General features: G+C 44.6%; 1 protein-coding gene across 2 annotated transcripts in view; it reads right to left on the bottom strand.

The window, feature by feature from the left end:
* Positions 1 to 21,401, bottom strand: part of CEP76 (centrosomal protein 76) — a 616,847-nt gene that overhangs the window by 186,424 nt on the left and 409,022 nt on the right. For both annotated transcript variants that reach the window (XM_069620830.1, XM_069620831.1), the window contains exon 7: positions 16,380 to 16,508. In XM_069620830.1, the coding sequence (XP_069476931.1) occupies positions 16,380 to 16,508 (129 nt within the window). The remainder of the gene's footprint in view (positions 1 to 16,379; positions 16,509 to 21,401) is intronic.

Below are 21,401 nucleotides of genomic sequence, written 5' to 3'. Positions count from 1 at the left end.
ACTCATTGTAGTGATCACTGTATTCCTAGTCTAAAGTCTGCTTTCCTTACTCCAATGTCCCATCCCCTCTTCCACATTTATGGGAGTGCACCAAACAGTGGCCAAAATAGAAGACAAAACACTGTAAAGAGGTTTCTTAGAACTGCTCGTCTTAATAGTGCATTAGCCATGGATCTGCAGTAAAAAGCTGAATGTCTGCAAAAAGCAGGAGGCTCCTGTGGCTGCTTTGCAGGTTGGCTCCCATGGAGCATGCCTTTGAAAGGTCATCAGCATTCTTTCTGCCCATGTTGAGTGGGCAGGATGACTCTTGCCCAGCTTTAATCTGAGATTCGATGATCAAACACACTGCTATCTCAATCGCGAACAGCTATGACCGATTTGCAATTTACTCAGCTTTTTGAAGGGCCCACATGGTCCACTCATGAAAAAGGACACACATTAGAGCCAATTCCTAGTCTATTCATATGCAGATGAGACAATTGGTTTTCCAAGTCGATCGAGATAATTTCTTCTGCCTCACAGATTAGGAACTGTATCTGTAAATGGATGAATTGGAACTTGCTCAAACTAAATGGGGGCAAGACTGAAGTTCTGACTGTCGTTCCCCTGGCCTCAAAAAGCTTTCGGACTATGGATTGTTGGCCACCAGATCTTGTCCCACTACAGACACTGTTGAAGTCAGTATAAAACCTAGGTATAAAAATGCCTGAGCAACTGTTCCCAACAATCCAGGTCAGCGCCAGATGTAGCGCAGGCCACATCAAACTGAAATCTCTATGGAAAATGCATCCTTTGCTACCCCAAGAACTTTGTGCCACGTTGATCTTGGCATCTTTTTCAAGAGTAATAGATTACTGCAATGCAACATTGCTGGAACAGCCTGAATATCATATCAATTGGCTGCAAGTCCTACAGAACTCAGCCGTCACATTGGTAACAAATTCACCTAAATTGGCCCATACCTCTTCCCTGCTTGGAAAATTAACATTGGCTCCCAATGTACTGCACAATTAAGTTCAAGACACTGTGCCTAGTATACTGGGCCTATTACGACAAAGGCACTTTATTCCTTCAGGAAAGGCTCTGCAAATCTTATCCACCTGACAATCTCCTTTTGTAAGCTCCTGGGCTGTGGCCAGCGCCATGTGGCTCTTTGCTTCTGGAGCGGCTGTCTTTCTATTTCAGGCCTCTTAAAAAAAAATAAGAAAAAAAAAAACAAAACAGGGGTTCCACAAGTTTAACACTTTCAGCAGTGACCCAAAATAAGAAAGAATAGGAATACCAAATAACTTGTCTTTCTGGAATTCTATATAATAATTGCTAGACTAGGTTTATTTCAGGCACACTTCAGTGTGTGAGTCACTGATATAGAATGTTCTTAGAGACCTCAACTCAGCCTTTCATCCTTCTGAGGTCGATAAATAAGTACCGTCACAGGTTGGATGATATTGTATTTATATTTGTTCTACATAAAGTGCTTAAGCGCAAGTGCTATATAACACACCATTATCATTTGGCCATGGACGTCTGCTTGCATTCACAGTAATTTGGTAATATGGACCTATACACACTGATCTTAATGATACATATGGCGATCCATTCTTGTATGAAATGTATATCACATAGTGATATTGTAACCATATTTTTCGTACTGTACTTCGGAACAAAGTAATGTGATGCCACTTCCTGTTTTGTCAAGGGGTGAAAGGTCATGTTTCATCGCTTCCCATGATATCACTATGGCGCGAGATCAAATATCATAGGTCAAGGGTCGTATGATGTCACTTCCCTTGGCATTTTGGTGAAATGACGTCTCTGATTTCAAAGGAATGTGAGATGCACAATATTACCCATCTAGTTATTGTGGCTCCCCAAAAAAACGTATTTTGCCAAGGGGATGGTGCGAGACCTAGTCAAAAAATGAAAAATATAAATTTATTAATTTAAGTGTGGAGCAGAAAAAAATTTGCAATTTCAGAAGCGCTCTGATGGGATTCAGGCTGAACCTTTAAAGACGAGGGAAATTTCTAGTATCTGGGAAAGATTGCAGTCCCTGAATGCGCTCAGTAGATTTTGTGCGAATACGGTCAAAAATTTGAAGCGCTTAGTACTAGAATGTGCAGTCATGCAGAATTTGCGTGTTTTGTACTTTGTTCAATTTTTACACGATTCTTTCGTGATGGTTGAGTCATTCTGGGAAAGACTATACAAAGGGACATCAAACAGCTCTCATATGCTCTACTGTTGTTTTTGCACAGGGTAAACTAATTTGTTAAATTTGTCATAATTTTACTGTGCATCAGAAACATGGTAACACATGGAATTGTGCAGTAAGGTTAATGATATCGATATTTCTCTTTTTAGATCGATGAATTGATTTGAGATTTTATTGATTTTTCATAATGGTTCATAATATTTGATTAAAGTAATAGTAGTTATTATTTTTGTACTTTAATTCAGCATAGAGATGCAAACTAACCAACCCTACTAACAATTTCCCTTTCTGCATACACCTCTCAAACTTCAAACCAAACAACCAAAATCTACAGCACAACAAACCGCACAAACTTCACTACATTGCAACAACAAAACAAAAACACGCATAGTCTTGCACAACATTACACGACGACTACCGTCCGGAAACACCCCAGGCCCAGCCAACGGACCCACCGGGCTGAGGCCGCCAACAGCACATCACTGCTCTCTTGCACTTTTCCTGCCTCCTCCCACTAACTCAACCTCCCCTCCTCTTTCAGAGCCGCCAGAGGACCACTCCGGTGGTGATAGTGCGCGGTACAAATGTCCTTTAACATTAACATGTATGTTTTAATCCTTGTTGGAAAAAGTTCCAATAAGTGACCCTTTATGTTGTGAAAGGTTGGTCTCCTTTTGTATAAACCAAAATAATAATACACAATGTACACAATAATAATACACTTTTTTATTGTGGCTTTAGCTGCATGCTTGCCCAGTTTGGACACTACCAAAGGTTACGAAGAGCCTGCCCAACAACCTAGGAGGTCTAATCTTCGAGATAGACCCTCAAAGTCCTGCTGACATTCAAACAGTGTAAGAGCACATCAGCCTCTGTGGACTAGCAATGATATTTCCTGGTTTATATAAAATTCAAGATGACTTTTGGAAGATATTCAAGGTGTGTCACCTTATCCCTGTGAAAGGTGATACATGGATCCACAGTCAACAATTCTTGCAATTCACTGATCCTGCAAGCCGATGTAACGGCCACCCAAAAAGCAATTGTTTTCCACAAAACCAGTCCCAAGTGCATGGAGGCCATAGGTTCGAACAGTTTATGAGCCAACGCCATTTAGTACTATATTCAGGTCCCAAACCGGGGTAGGTGTACGCAATGAGGGAACAGATGGAAAAACCCCAAAAGATGGCACTTAATGAGCGGGTTGGAAAGAGAAATGATTCCGTCTTTGCAAGATTATCGCCAAGAGCTGCAAGGCGAGTCCTGCAAGAGGTGGCCTCAGTCCCCAACAGACAAACATGACAGAATGTACTCTATTGAAGTCTGTAGAGGTTTGGAAGAGCTTTCTAGCATCCAGTGGCAACTGTGTGGAATACTTCCTGGTGGCTGCTATGCCACCAAGATTATCGTCGGTCAGGATCAGATGATCAAAAGTTCGATTTTAAAGTGCCTATGCCCTAAAGGAAAGATTGTGGGCAAGGGTGCAATACTTATCAGTCCTGTAGGCTAAGGGGACCCAGAAAGGAGGGGGAAAGGAGAGTATCCATGTGCCACAAGCAGCAGGGCAGGGAACCAATGCCTTGGAGACCAAAGGGCCTTCCCAAACAACCCTCTTCCCTTCAAAGAAGCATAGAAGTGGCCCTTGCTGATCATGTTCATAGCAGAGATCCGCATGTGGGTTTCCCCTTAACAGGACATTTTTTTAGAAAAAGCTAGTTTTTGCAGCTCACTTGAGATTAGCATGGGATATCCTGCTTAGTGCGTTTGGTTGACCTTTGTCTTTTCCTGACAAGTGAACACCTGAAGGTTAATGTCCCTCAGTGCACACTACCAAAGATGGACTGCCAAAGTGCAGTTTCACGATCGTGGTGACCCCCCCCCCATTTGTTTACATAAAACATTGTTCGTGAGAATACACTACAGTCTCTCACTCCCAGCAGAAATTACTGAAGAGTGAGGGAGGGAAAACACCCTTCAGCTCCAGTCCCCAATGTGTCTCCTGCCCTGTACCAACCAGTCACAGAAGAATCGGTCAGGGTAAGCGGATAAGAGGGATACTGAAAGGGAGTCCCCACAGGGAGATTCCTTCTGTCTGGCTACCAGAGAAGAACAAGTTACTTACCCCCTGGTAATGTTCTTTCTGCTGGATGTTCCTCCCACGTATTCCTCTTATTTTATATTTGATATCCAGCTTCAGCAAACATTTTCAGCAGAGGGCGCTGTGCGTCGATGCAGTCGACTCGATGTCCCTCGAGGGCCTCTGTCTCAAGGAGGTGGTCATCGAAGGCCTATATAGCATGCACAGCACCCACTGGCTTCAGTTCTACTTTTCTTACAGTAGAAATAACCACAGGAATGACCGTACTCAACTTTGAAGGAGCGAAAGCTGTAATAGCATGGGAAATACTACTGTGGGGTAGGTTGGGCGGGCGATAAGTAATACCTTGGAGGAACATCTAGTCAAAAGAACATTACCAGGGGTAAGTAACTTGTTCTTCGAATGTATTGTGTCCTACCATGTATTTCTCATCTTTGGTAGACTCCCAAACCAGTATTAGATTTGGTGGAGGGAGTAAGAATTTCGTTTTTTTAATGTTTTTCATGAACCAAATGCAGAACTGCTTTTCCAAAGCTCCCATCCTGACCGAGGCAAGACTCCAGGCAGTAACCTTTTGTGAACGCGTGAATAGTAGACCACGTTGCTGCCTCACAAATACTTTTTATTGGTACAGCCCTTTGCCGGGCCATAGAGGTAAGCCATGCCCCTGGTGGAATGTGCCCTTAATCCTTCAAGAGGATCTTTGCATGTCAGTTTGTAACATTCCGAAATTGCCAGAATTATCCACCTGGATAAGGTCTGCTCTGTAACAGCCTGACCCAGTTTGTGCCTGTACAGCCAATGAAAAGCTGATCATCAATGTAAAGTTTTGATAGCCTAGATATATAAAAGCCCAGAGCTCTGTGAGGGTCCAACCTATGTAATCTCTCCCCCTCTTTGCCAGGATGAGGTCGGGGATATAAAGAAGATAAAACAATGTTTGGCCCTATGTGAAAATCAGAAATAATTTTGGGTAAGAACGAAAGCTTAACCCTCAGAACAACCCTATCCTTATGGAAGATAGTAAAGGGTGGCTTGGAGGAAAGTGCTTGCAATTCACTCACTATGGGCTGAAGTTAGAGGTACCACGAGAATGGTTTTAAAAGTTAACCACCTTAATGGACCCGAGTATAAGGGTTGAAAGGGTGCACACACTAGACATCTTAGTATCAGACTAATGTCCCAAATTGGAACCTGGAAAGGAGATCGAGGGAACACATTGGTGAGCCCCTTTAGAAATGGAGTCACCAGTGGTAACTTGAAATATGAACATTCTTCAGATGAGCGGTTAAAGATGGACAACGCTGCTAAATAGCCTTTAATAGTTCCAACCTGGAGCCCCAGATTGGCTAAGGATAGTAGAAAGGATAACACCTCAGGTGTTTTGCACCGAAAAGGGTCTACCTTCTTGTCTCTGCACCAGTTACAGAATTTGTTCCAACGTCAAAGGTATAAAGACTTTGTTGCTGGACTTCTCCAAAAGCGAAATCTCCATTACGTCATCTGGAAGGTCCCAATCCTTGTATCTCAGCCTCTCACAAACCATGCATGAAGACTGAGTGCTTTGACCTCTGGATGGAGAACCCTGACCCTCCTCTCTTAGTGGAGGCAGGGGAAGAACGATGGTCTGGAGGGTTGCCCAGAGCAATGCCACTGGTCAAGACTCATTCTAAACCTTCCAGCCATCACTCTTAGTGGAAGATGTATTAGAGGACAAATTGGACCTGCCCAGAAGGTCCGGGTACCACGTCCTCCTGGCCCAATCCGGGCAACTTGGATCATGCGTTTCCTGAACTTTCTCAACCTCCTGATCACGTGAGGAATGACTGGGACTGGAGGAAATTCGTACAGGAGTGGAAACTCCCAGTCCACTACGAACATGCCTCCTAGAGCTCCTCTTGGGGGAAGTTCCCTGGGGCAGTACAATTCGCACTTCCAGTTGACACTGGTCACGAACAGATCCACTTGAGGGGTTCCCCAAAGGGTGAAGATCTATTGAAGGACTTCCTGAGCTGGTTCCCACTCGTGGGAGACTGTGCTCTGCCTGCTCAGAGCATCCGCCGCCGTGTTCTCTACTCCGGCTAGGTGAACTGCAGATAGAGCGATTCCTTCTTGAATTGCCCAGTACCAAAGCTGCATTGCCCCTCTGCACACTGGTAGTGACCCTACACCACCAATGTTGTTGAGGTAGTACATGGCCACAGTGTTGTCCGTCATTATCAGGACATTCTTTGCCCTTACAGAGGGCAGGAAGGCCTTCAGCGCTAGTCTGATTGCCCTGCGCTCCAAAAGATTGATATGTAGTTTGGACTCGGAGACCAACGACCGCGGACTGTCAGATCGTTGGTGTGGGCGCCCTACCCAGCAAGTGAGGCGTCCGTCACTACTGTTATCTCCGGCCATGGTTGCCAAAAGGGTTCTCCCTTCAGAATGTTGTCCTTGCAGGCCCACCACAGAAGATCCTGTGCGACCCTACTTGGAACCTGAAGTAGGTCCGACATCTTTCCTGATAACTGGTACCATTGAGTTCTGAGGGCCCATTGAAGGGATTCATTTCTCAGGGGAGCCTCTGGCATCAGAAAAATGCAGGATTCCATGAGGCCCAGCAACCTCAAACAATGGAAGGCTGGTAGACTTTGGCCTCTCGGAAATTAAATTTGGAGACCATCTCTATAATATCTTGAGCCCTCACCTCAGGTGGCGAGCTCTTTCCCAAGGATGTATCCAGTACAGCCCTGGTGAACTGGAGCTTTTGAGAAGGTATCATATGAGACTTCTTGTAATTGAGGGAGAAGCCCAGTCTGTGAAGAGAGTGGCAGGTGACTGAGATGATCCGGGAGAATGCACCTTGATCAGCCAATCGTCCAGGTAGGGGTAGACGTGAATCCCCCCTCTCCCGAGACTCGCTGCCACCACCGCCTTCAGTTTGGTGAAAACCCTTGGGCGGAGGTCAGCCCAAATGGCAGAACTCGTAACTGAAAATGAGAACCACCAACGGCGAACCTCAGATATTTTTGGTGCTTGAGATGCATTGGCACATGAAAATGAGCATCCTGAAAGTCCAATGACACCATCTAATCCTGGAGTTGGAGGGCCTGAAGGATCTGAGAAAGTGTGACTATCTTGAACTTGTCCTTCCTGAGGAACTTGTTCAAGTATCTCAAGTATAAGATGGGTCGCAGTCCGCCGTCTTTTTTGGGTATTAGGAAATATGGAGAATACCATCTCTCGTTCCTCTCCACTACAGGCACCGGCTCTAGAGCACCTTTCTCTAGCAGGGTTAATATTTCCTGCACAAGGAGCAGATCTGGAATCCTCAAAGAGTGGCTCCCCGGTGGATTGCTCTGAGGTCTTTGAAAGGAAGGCAGTACCGTGGGCTACGATTTCCAATGCCCAAGCATCCAAAGTAATGTCTTGCTGTTCTTCTAGATACTGAGGCAGTCTACCCCCCACTGGTGAACTGTGACTCAAGACCTCGGAGGTTTTGAGGTGGCTGATGCACTGGTAGATGGTAAAGATTTCCCTGCTTGAGCTGGCTTTGCACCTCTCCCTCGTCCACCATGAGGAATCTTCTTTGGCCTCTTTGACCAGCCATTCCTCTTGCTATTCACAAGTAGCAATAAGATCTACTCCTCTAGCTAGTCCACTCGGGCGAAAAGGCTGAGGCTGCCTAATAGCAGCACCTAAAGATTTGGCTGCTGCCTTTGAGGTATGCAATTTCTCAAGGCTCTCGTCAGCCTTGCGGCCCAAAAGGTGAAACCCGTCAAAGGGCATGGAGAAGTCTGGATTGCACATCTGGTGCAAGACTTCCTCAACCACGCAAATCTACTAGCTATTGCTCTGCTGCTGCTGTCAGGAGAATCCAGACCCGACTGAAGAGACTCGCACATGGCTTCTTTGCTGTCCCGAATTATGGCCAAGAAACAGTCTCTTTCTTCCCCCTCAGGAATGTGCTCTGCCGCTATGGAAATGTGGTCCCTCAGAGTGAATGCGAATTTTGCAAGGGCACATGTGGAGTTGGTGGGTTTTATCATCATACTCCCTGCAGAAAATACTTTCCTTGCCCATCCATTTACTCTTTCGTCGTTCCTATCTGGAGGGATTGTAGGGTAAGCTACTTGCTTGGAAGTAGCAGCAGCTGTCTGCACCACCAGACTCTCTAGAATGGGGTGTTTAGACAGGTTTTCGGGGTCACTACTGGAAGAGCAGTATTTTTGTCAGATTTTTATTCAAAGCCAGATTAGATTCTGGCGTCTCCCAACTTGCTGCCACCCTTTTTTGGAGAGCATTATGGAAAGGCAGTATAGGATCAAACTGTGGACCCTTATACGGGATGTCCGTAAGATCATTCTGCTCAAATACTAACAGAGGTCTACTCCAGCCCATATATTCTACCACCTTGGACATTAGCTGTCTAGAAGATGCAACTGCATGTTCCCCAGCATCTGGCCTTCCAAATTCTAGCTCAGGTGAGGTGTCTACCCCAATGGCCATCTGCAAGTTATCATAAAGGTCTTTCAACCTTGATTCCTCAGAAATGAAACTTTCAGGCACATTTGTTGTGCCAAAATCGAGATGAAAGGGTGCATCGTTGTCTGAGGGTTCATTCTCCTCACATATTGAAAAGGGAATTAAAATATTCTTTCTTTAGTAAAGGAACATATGTTTTTTCAGGCATCAAGGGTTTGACAATTGTGCCTTCGACGCTCAAGGAGTCGTCAAGACCTTTCAATGGCACCATAGGTTTAGATGGAGCACTCAATGTCGACTCGTTGGTCGAAAGCTTTTTGGTTGGGGTAGAAGGAGATTTTTGGAGTTTCTACCTACCGCCAATTTCTCCTTTCGCTCTTTCAAGGTCTTTCCGGTGATCGACTGGCAGTTGGAGCAGGTCGAAAGTCTTATGCTCCACCTTGAGACACCACAGACATACACTGTGGGGATTGGTCAACAACATTTTCGAGTCACAATCTCGACACTTCTTGAACCCAGTCTTCGGGGTAGTAATGTGTCAACGAAGAAGACATACTACAAGATGATGTCGTAACGAAGCACGCCATATTTCTCGAAGCGATAGCCTTTGCGGCAAAACAGAACTGAAGCCAACGCGCACTGCGTGTGCTATACATGCCTTCGATGACATCATCCTCGAGACAGAGGCCCTTGAGGGACACTGAGTCGACTGCATCGACGCACATTGCCCTCTGCTGAAAAAAATAATTCCAAAGCAGCTGAAGCTCGATATTGAATATTAAAGATGAGGAACACGTGGGAGGACAATCCATTCGAAGATCCGTTCTGGGTTAGGAACGGTTTTAGATTGAGGGTCCCAAGTCTTATTTATTCCTATCAAGCCACCAAATTAAGTTGTGTGCAGCGCATTTAAAGCTAAGCCATGCGAACAGGAAGAATGAAGGCAGACATGCAGTCCAGCAGACACTGGAACCACCAGGCTGACATCTGGGAACGGGACAAGAGCCCCACTCTTTCCAGAACATCCCTGACCATCTTTTAATGGTAACATTCTACCTATGGCCAAATCCCATAACAACCCTATACATTTCAATTTCCGCTTTGGAATCAGGGTGGCTTTCTTCACATCAATCAATAGACCCAGAGAGAGCATCAAGTACAATAAGAACAGCAGGTTGGAATGGGCCTGGGGTTACAATTCTGCCTTTTTTAAACAGCTGTGCATACCTCTTAGCCGAAAGGAAGCTGCGACAACAGCCATTAGTTTGTTGAAAAATGTAAGGACATTGTACTGAAAGGGATCTTCTCCGATGGAAAACCTGAGGTAACAACTGTGAGGGGGCAAATCAGGACGTGCAAATACACATCTTGCAAGTTAACGTCTGCCAGCCAGTCGCCCAGGTGAAAGTTCATAGTGGAGTGTGTGTTATATGTTGAACCTTTTTTGGAGGTAGATTGAAGGAGGAGAGGTCCAGAACACTCTACAGGCCTGCATTATTGTTCTTCAGAACGTTAAAGAAACTCGAGTAAAAGACCAACCACTTCTCGTAAATTGGGACCCTCTCAATTGCCTCCATGACTCTGTGGGGGTGGTGGAGAGTAGGTGGAGATTAAGGTGATATTTACCCTCCAGCCCCTTCCCCCGACTACCAAAATAACTCAAAGGTCGTTGGTTATCGCCTTCCAGTTTTGTAGATAACGAATCCTGCATCCCTCACCGTCCACACTGCACTGGCGAGCCATGAACCTGAATCCTGCCTGGGATTTCCGGAGGGCAACAGAGAAAATAATCCCTAGACTCTACGAGTGGCCATGGCAGTTTCTTCTGAAGAATACTTGGCGGTCTGTTCAGACTATTGCACAGACCATGGAACCCCTTAAATAATTTTTTAGAGGATATGGATTGACACAGCAGGCCTGGGGCACTCTCCTTTGGCAGAGGCTTGGTGAATGAAGCAAGACACTTTGCCCTTTGGGCACTGGTTTTCTTTTTATTCCACTGCTCATCCACATCCAGACTGATGAGTTCTACCCACTTAAATGGCAAACCGGAGATAAGTTCTTGAACATCTGTGTGGAACTGTAGCCCTCATGAGCACCTGTCTTGGAAGGACTCCACGCCCCCACCCTTCCCACTTCAAGGGTTCCCCCTCCCCTCCCCATAGCACTCACAGTGATGTGCAAGTGGTGTTAAGTGGCCTCAATTAGGACCTGGTCAACCTGCCATGTCTCAACAAACTCAAAAAGGAAACCTCCTGATAGTCAGAAGGGAGGAGGGTGTAGATCTCCAAGTTCTCACCATAACATAAGAATGTTCAGCATTTGCTTCCTCGAAACATATGGCCACAATTTAATTAACCCTCTCGTCAGCAGCGTCCATGATCTGGTCATCACCGAGAGGAAGAAAACCGACCTTTGCCAAAAAGGCTTGCAGCTACCACTATGGTGGTATGTGTGACTACCCCCCCCCCCCCAATCAGAAAGTTTCCCCTGGGCAGGGACTGGCACCAGAGGGTCTACTATTTTTGCCATTGGTGGAACCAAAGTTTTTTTGCCAAAAGTTTACTGCCTCCCAAACCACATCAGATTCCAACACAATGTCCACCTTATCCACCCTACTTTAATGAGAGGTCGAAAGAGGACCCCTACTGCCCCCTTAGCCTAACAGTTTTCAGGAACAAGAATTCCCAGGTAATCCATGAAGCCTTGCACTTTGTCATTGATCGTCTTTGCCAACATCGAGGTCTCCTCTGTATCCTCAAATGCAGTTTCCTGGTCCCCTTGGGGATCATCACCCAGTAGTTCAGCCAGGGAGCCAGGGGCGGTGGATCTTTGGTCAGAGGAAGTGGAAAAGGCACCCGTAGAGGCGCCCCTCTTTCAGTCAGGGACAGAGCAGAAGGCAACATGGAAACAGTTGAGTTCACCAGTAGAGGCAGATGTTGAGGCAGAGCATGATGGACCCCTTGCTGAGGATCAGGAAGTAGCCTCGTCCACATGAGACGTTTGAAATATTGGAATGGAGTGCATGAGGTCCTGAAACCTCCAACGCCTGTCTTCCACTGAAGAATGATCCTGGCAGTTGCTGAAGGGATCAGGGCATCTCTCAGGGCTCAAGTCTTGGCTGGCATCGACAGAGGCTGAGCCAAATAGCTCCATGCTGGGGGGACACCTAATGTGGGGAACAAAATGGGGACATGCCAAGGACCCAGGTGGAATGGTTAGAAACCAGACAGATTTCCCCCTGTCCCTGCCAACTCTGACGAATCAAGGTATTTTGTCCCAACTCCCCCAAGGGGGTTTTCACGGAATAATGGGTGGATCGCAAGTCTCAGAAGCATTTTAGTTAAATTGCACGGTAATCCCAATTCAACAAAAGTGCTGCCGAGAACAGGCGGCACCTGTAGTTTGTAAGCTTTCCGTGTGATATGGGCCGCTTCTTACAGCAGGCTTCGTTCCAATGAAGCAGGATGTCCCTCTTTAAAACGGAGAGAAGCCCAATATACACACCCGCTAGAGTTAGGTGTGTTTTCCAATTAGTAGTCAAAAGTAGTATGCACAACTTTAACAAGTAAGGGAATGCATTCATTTTTTAATGTCACATGAATATCAGGGCAACCACTTCTAGAACAAAAAAGAATTGTATTGTGCACAGACCGATTTCTCAAACCAACATTTGCTATATATATACACACACACACAGTGTGGGGACAGACCTACCACTGCTAACTGTCACTCCTCCACAAAAGTGATCCAGACCACCACCGAAAAGATACTGTGTCTGTGCGCCACTTTTTAGCTTTCTCTATAGTGGAGGAGTGCCACCAGAATCGGAATTCAAAAGCCTCCATTCTGAAAGTGCCGGTTGCTAGGTTGGTTTACAGCCAATGCTAGCAACCAGCGCACCAATTCCGAAAGTGGTGCTTTTCCTCAGACCTCAGAAAAATACACAGACTTCAGGTGGTAAGGGCCAAAAATGTTGTAACCACTTTCTACTACATTTTTGGAACTTAACCCGTTGAGAATCGGGCCCTGAGAAGGAGAGCAGAGAGAGACCAGTGAAGCCCCTTGTGCGTAACATGGCTGAAGGAGGCAGAGCTGACGTGGAGCGAGGAACCTACGTAATTCGAAATTTCTCTGCGAAAGAGGAGAAATCCAAGGGCCCTAAAGTAGAGAGCTTGGTGGTGGCGTGACCATGCAAGAACCACGGTGGGGAACCGGCCTGTGCAACGATGCCAACACCACCATTTGGAGAAAGCAACTCCCCAACTGAACAGCCGCGGCACCGGAGCTGACTGCGTATGAAGCCAATGCCATGGAGTGAACACTGCTGAGCAGCCAGGAAGCGGAGGAAGAAAGAAAAATCCTACAGGTACCAGAGACGTTACCCCATATTGCAGAAGGTAATAAGGGGAACAGGTCCACCGGCACACAGAGGGAGTTATTGTAAACTAAGAGAAACTCATCCCATTACCCATGAGAGAAGACTGGGAAACAAATTAATAAGTCAAAACTGTGTAAACATGATAGAGAAATATATAACTCAAGGAGAGTGAGAAATGCAGGAGGATAGCTCAGGGGCAACGCGTTAGACTTGGAAGCAAGATGACGCAGAGCAACACAGGTTCCATCCCCTGGGGGTCCGTGCTTAGAAACCTGGGTATAAAGCATGTTATAATTAACCAATTATAAAAAATTGTATGATTATAAATAAAACTGGAACTCTAATCCATTGTGAAAATTGAAAAGTTACCCACGAAATAAGCAGAAAGATACCAGAGGGACACATTTGGGAACCAAGACCCAGTGGGGTCACAAGGATACATCGTGCAAATAAATGAAAACTTTAGGTGAAAGATACATATTTGGAATCAATCACCAATCAAGAGAGCTGGATAATATACTTGGAGTCCTATAAGAGCGAGGGAAGGAATTTTATCGGAACAAGAAACCACCTAAGAGAGGGGAAGGAGAAACTGAAAATCCCCTGAGGGAGTTACAGAAATTAATTCAACACGTCACAAGAGACTTTACGTATGGTCTTCTAAAGAGAACATTAAAATCCAGAAAGCATCTGGGACAAGACAGCATTCAGGAGAAGGGGGTCAGTCTACTGACCTTAGTTGGTTATTATAGTGGTTATGGTAAGCTAAGCTGGATTTGACAGCGGACTGATTTATTTGGAATATTACGCACGCCTGACAAGCAGCTTTAGTTAGTAAAGTAGGCAGGGAACACCCCATAGAGATGGGGAAAGATAGGCCTTATTCTATACTTTATATACTTTTAACATGTCCTTGCAGAGTCTGCCTCCTTCTTCTGACCCACCACACTCCACAGAAAAACAGGACGCCTTTGTGGTCCACAGCTGATGTGTGGGGCTGGTGAATGTATGGGTCCGGCAGCTCTGTGAAGAAAGTCTGAATGCAGGCCTACTGCGACCACATGTCTCTTAAGACCTCAGTCCCAGTAAGCAAAGATGGATGGGGCTCGGTATGTATCTTAGTACAAGGCACACGTCCATCAGGAACCGGATTCCTAAAAAGGAGCCCTATCAGAGAGCAAGGCTTCCTCAGACCGCAGTCCGATAACAGACCCCGAAAGTGCCTTCAGTACACACACCAGTAACAGCCACCTCCGAGTGGACCCCGGTATTGCAGTGGCTACACATGTTCAGTCCTGCAAGGACTCTCCTGATCTACTCAATCCCTCCAAGGGTATCACCTGGGCAGAGTGCTGAAGAGAAAGGTTTTACTCATTGTCTTAGAAGCAACAGATTTTCTTACAAGATCCAGAGGAGACCAGAAGATCTTCTCCCACTGCGCCAACCAAAGTTTCAAGCCTTCCTGTGAAAGTGTTTCACAGAGTGCACGTCTCCTAGTGGTGAAGTGTGCCCAAACACGCTAAACAAAGAGCATGATGGTTTGCCACTAAAAACAACCTACAACATCCGGTGCACAGCGAAAACCTGGCTTTACCCGACACACAGGAGAGGGCAGAGGTGAGCAGGGGCCGGGGGACAGGTTGGTAAGAGGAAGAAAATCAATCAAAAATACTCTGGGGAAGCAGCAACCAAAAATATAAGGGCTGGGCCGGTGTCCGCTGTGGAGCAAGGGACTGAAGGGAAGGAATGTGGTGGGCAGTGGCTAGGGCATGGCTGCACTCAATGCTTGCTGTCTGCCTCTGCAGGTAAATTCTGAAAGGGGAAGTGCACATTGATTGCTAAGGCTCCAGTCCCATCCCCCCCTCGGCATGAACTCCCATAAACATGGAGTAAAGTGGACAGGATGCAGGAGCATTAAATCATATCAACTGAATCATAATACCATATAGTAGAGTTCTCTTGAATGTTGTTGCGATGGCTGTATGACTCTGGAAGAATTTAGTGATAAAAATGCACTTAACAAAGTTCCTAATCTGGGGGACACTTCACCTCAATAGGAATCAGGATTCATAACCTTGGGAGTGTTAAATTCATTAGTTTATTTCGGATCAATAAAAAGCAAATACATGAAAAAAACCTGACACACAAAAAGTACATAGAAATATACACATTTCTAGCCTTTTAATTCATAGTAACATTTATCACTAGTACCACTCCAAAAAAAGGTAAAAGCCGGCTAATTATATAGTCAATTACAAAAAAGAGAGGAAGAACATTTAAATACAAAACGTTGTACATGGCTTCTACTAGGTGGCCTGTCCAAAGACGGGAGTCCAAAACAGCAGGTACTCTGATGCATTCTGTGGACCAATTGGAGTTCTTGTGAGCAGAAAAAGAGTGCAATAGGGTTACAAAATTGCCAAGCTCAAATATTTCTCCTTATCCCAAAAAGCCCATTTGACGTACCTTGTTAGTCTAGAATGATGCCCTTGATCTTTCAATGTTAACAATAAAAGCCTCAAGTTCGAACATTTCCTTTTGTGTGCTACAAGTTCAAGCTGGTCTCAGGCACACACTGTACAGCCCAGTTTCATTCAGGCTAAGCTGAGAAATATAATGGTGATTGAACAGCTGGATAAAGCCTGAAGAAGCTAGAAAAAAAGCATCAACTCCAACCTAAAGTTTTCCAAAAGAACGGTCAGGCTCAAGCCTTACGCTACAATTCATCCAAAGTAAACATGAGAAGATTGAAGAAACTAACCAGATAGCGTTTAATTTACATTTTAGGATGAACTAAAATGACAAACTCGAGCAGATGCGAAGGCAACACAGACTAATGGAAAGCACCAGAAATTAAACAAAAGGGACAGTTGAATAACAATGTGAAAATGTATTGAAAATATAACTAAATGGATTATAAATGTTATGGAATACTTTTAAAAGTGTATTTAACAAACCAATTCACCAGTAGGAGATACTTCTGTTATTCATAATTCATCTTTCTGTGTGGGTTAAGGTACCTTAAACTATGTAAAGCCTTAATCTAGACAACAGCCTCCTTTCTGATACAATAGATTCATACATTTAAACTAAATACTTTGGGAAGTTTACAAGATTACGTTATATTTTGCAGATTTTATTTACTAAATTAAACTGTACATGACACTGATATTAACAGGGTGGATCATATACGTAGAGAAAAACATCCAACATACCTGTGCAAAAATCTTCACCAGCCTGGTGCTGTGGGATGGTCTAATCTGAAGATACTCCCTCCACCACTGTTTTGCATACACCAGGAACAAACGCTCCTTCTCTGCAGTTTTCTGGTGCTCCAATGCAAGCTGTTGGACAAGAGTACCATTTATTTTCTGGTGGTGGAATGAGCCTGTTTAACTAAGTCACAGCAACAGATAATGCAAAGTATAATCCAAATAGAGAGGTATTCCTGGCTTTCTTGTGTACATTTCCTCCACAAGTCACACATTTAGAATCAATGAACGAGTAGACACCGGCAAAACCCAAAGATGGGAAATACACTCTGCTTAAACATGAATGAGGTGGTGCCATCCTTCCATTTCTAAGCAAGCACGTAGTGTCTGAGCTGCAGGCTATCCCTGGCCGCCAGAGATGCTGAGTTGCTCAGTGAGGTAGATTGGGGACTTCAGGGTGACACCCTTGTAGATGAGGCTTGGACAGCAGAGCTAATGTTTTCTGGGATGAAAGGATAGGTTTTATGCAGAAGAGAAAGTTTGTACCAAGACTCTTTGTGCCTTCCTTGCTATTTGAAGGAGTGATGTCAAACCTAAGGGACTTGGCGCAGGTGGTCAGCTGGGGTGTCAAGCCGTTGAGGTTCATAGCAGAGAGCCAGGTCTGGATGTCAGTGCGTTTGGTGTTTTTGGTCAGTGGCAGCAATTCAGTCTTGGAGGGGGGTTAAGCTTCAGGTAAACACTGGACATCTAGGATCATTGGGAGGCAGGCCTTCATCCTGTGGATATCCTCAGTGGAGGATATTTTAAGATCGAGCTGCTTGTCATCTGCATATTGGTGGATGTTGTGTTGAGCGAGGAGGGCTCCGAGAACTTCCATGTAAGGATTGAAGATCAGGAGCAGAGGATGGATCCTTGCAGGACTCCACATGTGATGAGTCGAGTTGGTGATCTATAGGAATCCGTTTGCACAAACTGGTGGCAATTAGCAAGGTAGGATTTGAACCAGCTGAAGAAAAATGTTCTGATCCCCATGCTGGGAGGTAGATTTTCTGTGAGTTTGGTGGTCTACTGTGTCGAATGCTGCTGAGAAGTCAAGGAGAACTTGGAGGAAAGGAGGGCCATCATCATGGATTTTAAGGGCATAGTTAATCTCCGTGATCGTAGCCATTTGTGTGCTGCATCTAGGTCTGAAATCAGATTGAAGCCAACAGCCTCCTTCAGTCCTACCAATGTGTTGGAAAGAGTTGTGTGGCTACTGCTTTCTCAAAGACCTTACCTATGAAGGGAAGACCGGTGAGGGGCTGGTAGTTGCAGAGGATTCCCGATTCCATTGTTGCTTTCTTGCACTAGAATGGTGGCCATAAAAAAAGACAACCCTCTGCCATATGAAAAGGTTCTTCAGATAATATTGAAAGGTCCAATGTGCTTACAAATTAAACATTTGATATACATTTCCCTTTGGGAGAACTCCAGAACATGCCAGTGTATTGGTTGTTAAAATAAAATTCTCTGACGTTTTTACCACTGTGACTGATGCTTTCAATTTACCATTTGACCTCCACCTTTCCCAAAAAACACTTCTCCCTCACCTGTAACGTGTTAAAATCCTGTGAAGATTCGAACAACACGGAGGGATTACTGATGCTGATAATCATCCTGCTGAGTCTTATTAGTAGGAGAGCATTTGTATGTTCACCAGTGTTTTGAGGAAAATGTATAACTGATGTCATGGCTCACATCATATGAAAGTGCCACCACATGAAGAACTGCTATTGTGTCAGTATGGTGCGAGGTGAGTAGGACTGATTTCATCAAGATGGCCAACAATTACGTTCAAAGTCTCCAATGCGTATGTGATGCATGGTTTGATTTTAATCTCTATGGTTTCATTTGAAAGTTATCTTCAGGCCTAAAATAATGGTCCTAACATTTACTCTAAGTCAACAGTGTCTATATTTATAGGGCAGATGTGCAATTATAGCACCATTGTTATATGCCATGGTCTTCATACATTTGTTTTATCTGTTTCAGGCACAACAGTTTGACTAACGTTACGGAAGGTGTAATGTGCATATATTAGCCAACGTAGTCCAGTCAAAAGCACCCGAGTGATGCAGACTTCCATTTGTGTTTATTGTGCCAATGCCAACAATAGGAGACTAGATCAAATCTATCGACTTGGTGCTTTTAAGAATTCAAAAGGAGTGAGAGGACAATGATTGTAAACGCCTTGCTGAGCACTTCAAAGACATGAATACAGAAGAAATAAACCAATGTAATGCATGGTGGCATTTGCCCCATAACAGGAAATGCACACACAAAAGTAATCCTATACTAAACACCAGATACAAACAACAATTGGCAGACCATGATCTTGGAGGGAACTCTGAGTGGTAATGAACGTTCCTGTACAAGATGCCAAAGTATTGTTATATAATTACAGAAAATGTCTGCTACTTTTGCGATAGACCTGAGGATAGGAGGCACATACATTGATTGCACAGTTTGCACTGAAGATGCAGGCCGAAAGATCTATGCTGCTGTTCAACATGGAATGCAAAAGGAAGTTCAGTGGGTGCAATAACACAAAAGATGAGGATGCACATGATTATGGTATATCACAAAGAACGTTTAGAGAAAAATGCACGCAATATCGTGTGAAGTACATAAAAACCGACTGAAACACCACTGAATGTGCAAGTCGGGTAAAGGTCCTTGACTGTTTATTAGAGCTGTCACAATGGCAGCTACGGAGTGGCCCTTCTGGAAATATGTCACCCAAAAGGTGTTCAAAAGGAAGGTCCGATTTCTAGTTCTGCGGTTGAAACCCCACCATTCAGATTCAGTACATTAGTAACTTTATTCATCCAAGTTTTCACACCTCCATGGAGGACCAGAGAATTCCCTGTATGTATTTAAACAATTGTTATAATTACATAGATTCATTTAAAGAGCATTTGGCTATTGCGGTAAGGTCGAGCAATGACGCCTCCCAATCAATAGCTCTGGTTCAAAGGAACATATCTTATTTAATATTCTTTTGGGCAAGGAGCCGGAACAAACGCTTATGAGAACTAGAGGAATAACTACCAAGTATAAGGGTGTTCCCAAGGAAAACGGTCGGAAAGGGTAAAATAAAAGTGGTCTTTCTCACGAGCTCGACACCTCCAAGGGAGTGTCCAAATAACTTCACCTCAGAGTAATTTTCCCTCCAGGGACACCCTTACCTACAAAGTAAGGATTCGAAACTTCCTGTTGGCCACTAAAATAGACATTAGGATCTTGGCTACCCTAAGCAACACAAATGTTCCACAGAATGGCTAACAAAGTTCACAAATCTATTTTTCAAATGTCCAACCCTAGTCGGACACTAAAATAGAAAGGTTCTCTTGGGTGGGCTCTTCCAGGGGTTACTCACAGTGTGGACCCTTCCTCTGTCTTTCACTTTTAGGTACCTCTCAAGACTCTCACAGGCTTAATTTTCTTTCATTAGGTTTATCTTCTCTGACATTACCTCCGACTCATGCCTTTCACTTTAAGTCTCTCTCCCAAAAGGTTGGAGCAGCGATAGAGAAGGCCTGTTTTTTTAGTGTTGGCTTTCTTTGCCTTTGGGATGAAAAGTACCAGATTGTCTTTATTTCAGGAATTTCCATTTCCTCCTAAAATACACATTTATTTAGAAGGATAAGCAGGATAGCCTAACCAAAGACCTTTAAAAATCACAGCCCAATTTAATAAGAATCCTGGAATGTGAAGGAAGCAACTGTACGTTGGTTTTTGGATCTTGGGTTTACCGAGTGATTGGGATTCCACCAACAGATTTTAAAATCTGTTAAATTGAGGACTTTCATGTGGTCTAATGAGGGAGATTAGCCTCACCTGCTCGCTCGGCATCTTTATGTGCAGCATCTTTGAATCCATTCTGGGAGTGTTCGGGCTTTCACAGCATCTAGCTTTCGCAATAAACCAACGCTCGGCATCTCGTGGCTTCTTCATTCAACCATGGGGTTTGTAATTACTTCTCAGAGGGTACGTTTCGGAACTTCCTTTCTCCTGCTGTATGCGCTTCGTGCTTTGTTTGCTAAATGGAGTGGCGGACTGCCTGTGTCTATTGTGTACATCTCCTCCTGATATATTGTGGGCCACAAACAGTCACCACTCTCACACCAATGTATATGTGAGCCCTGAGATGAGGTTTTCCATGGGGTTTGTGGAGTTATATTACAGAGTGGCTTCAGCGAAGGGATCCATAACAATCCTTGGGATGTGATACAGTGCATTGGTGGTGTAAGGCAGGCATGGTATCCAACAGTGAAGACAAACAAGTGATCACAGTTTAAGGGTGTATTGAATTTCAATGGAATGGTAAAACGCATATCTAAACCTAAATCTAAGGACGGGAGCAAGCTACGACCATCAAATAATAATAACGCAATCGTAGTGGAGTCTGTCAAAATAAAAGGGCCTATACTAATAAACCTATTGCCAATCCTTACTTCTAAATACAAAATGGTGTGGGATACCAATGTACGTAAAAGAAAAGTGAAAAAGAAATGATATGTCAGGATAGTTGAGCAGTTAGCTTCCCTTCCCCGCGCTTTCAGCTAGGGGCAAGGCAGCACGTGCGGGCTTCTTGGCCACAAGGTAACAGTTCAACACAGGGCCTCCTGCCCAAAGTCTCTCTCGCAATGACAGTCTCTTAATACAGAGGGCCTCATGCAGCAAACAAAACACAAAAGTTCCTTTCCTTTGCCAAGGTTTCATTTTCACAAGTTCAAGACTGTCTTCCTCCTTCGGGGTCAGACCACGGGTCCCCTTCGTCTGGGCTCACACCCCCTTCTACAAAGTTCATGGTTCAGTCTCTCTCGCCCAGGCTCAGATCATGGATCCCCCTCATCTGGGCTCAGATCCCCTTTTGATACCAGAATCAAAGACTTGAATGTGCAATGGGCAATGGTTTTGCTTAAACTGTTGCAGGACCACTTCGATTCAGTTCACAAAATTATACTCACATGTATCTTCTTT

Source organism: Ambystoma mexicanum, chromosome 5q (genome assembly GCF_040938575.1).
Source record: "Ambystoma mexicanum isolate Mex_15411 chromosome 5q, UKY_AmexF1_1, whole genome shotgun sequence".
In the NCBI taxonomy this organism is placed as follows: domain Eukaryota; kingdom Metazoa; phylum Chordata; class Amphibia; order Caudata; family Ambystomatidae; genus Ambystoma; species Ambystoma mexicanum.
The sequence above is the reverse complement of the archived record's forward strand: the minus strand, read 5'-3'. Positions and strand labels throughout refer to the sequence as shown.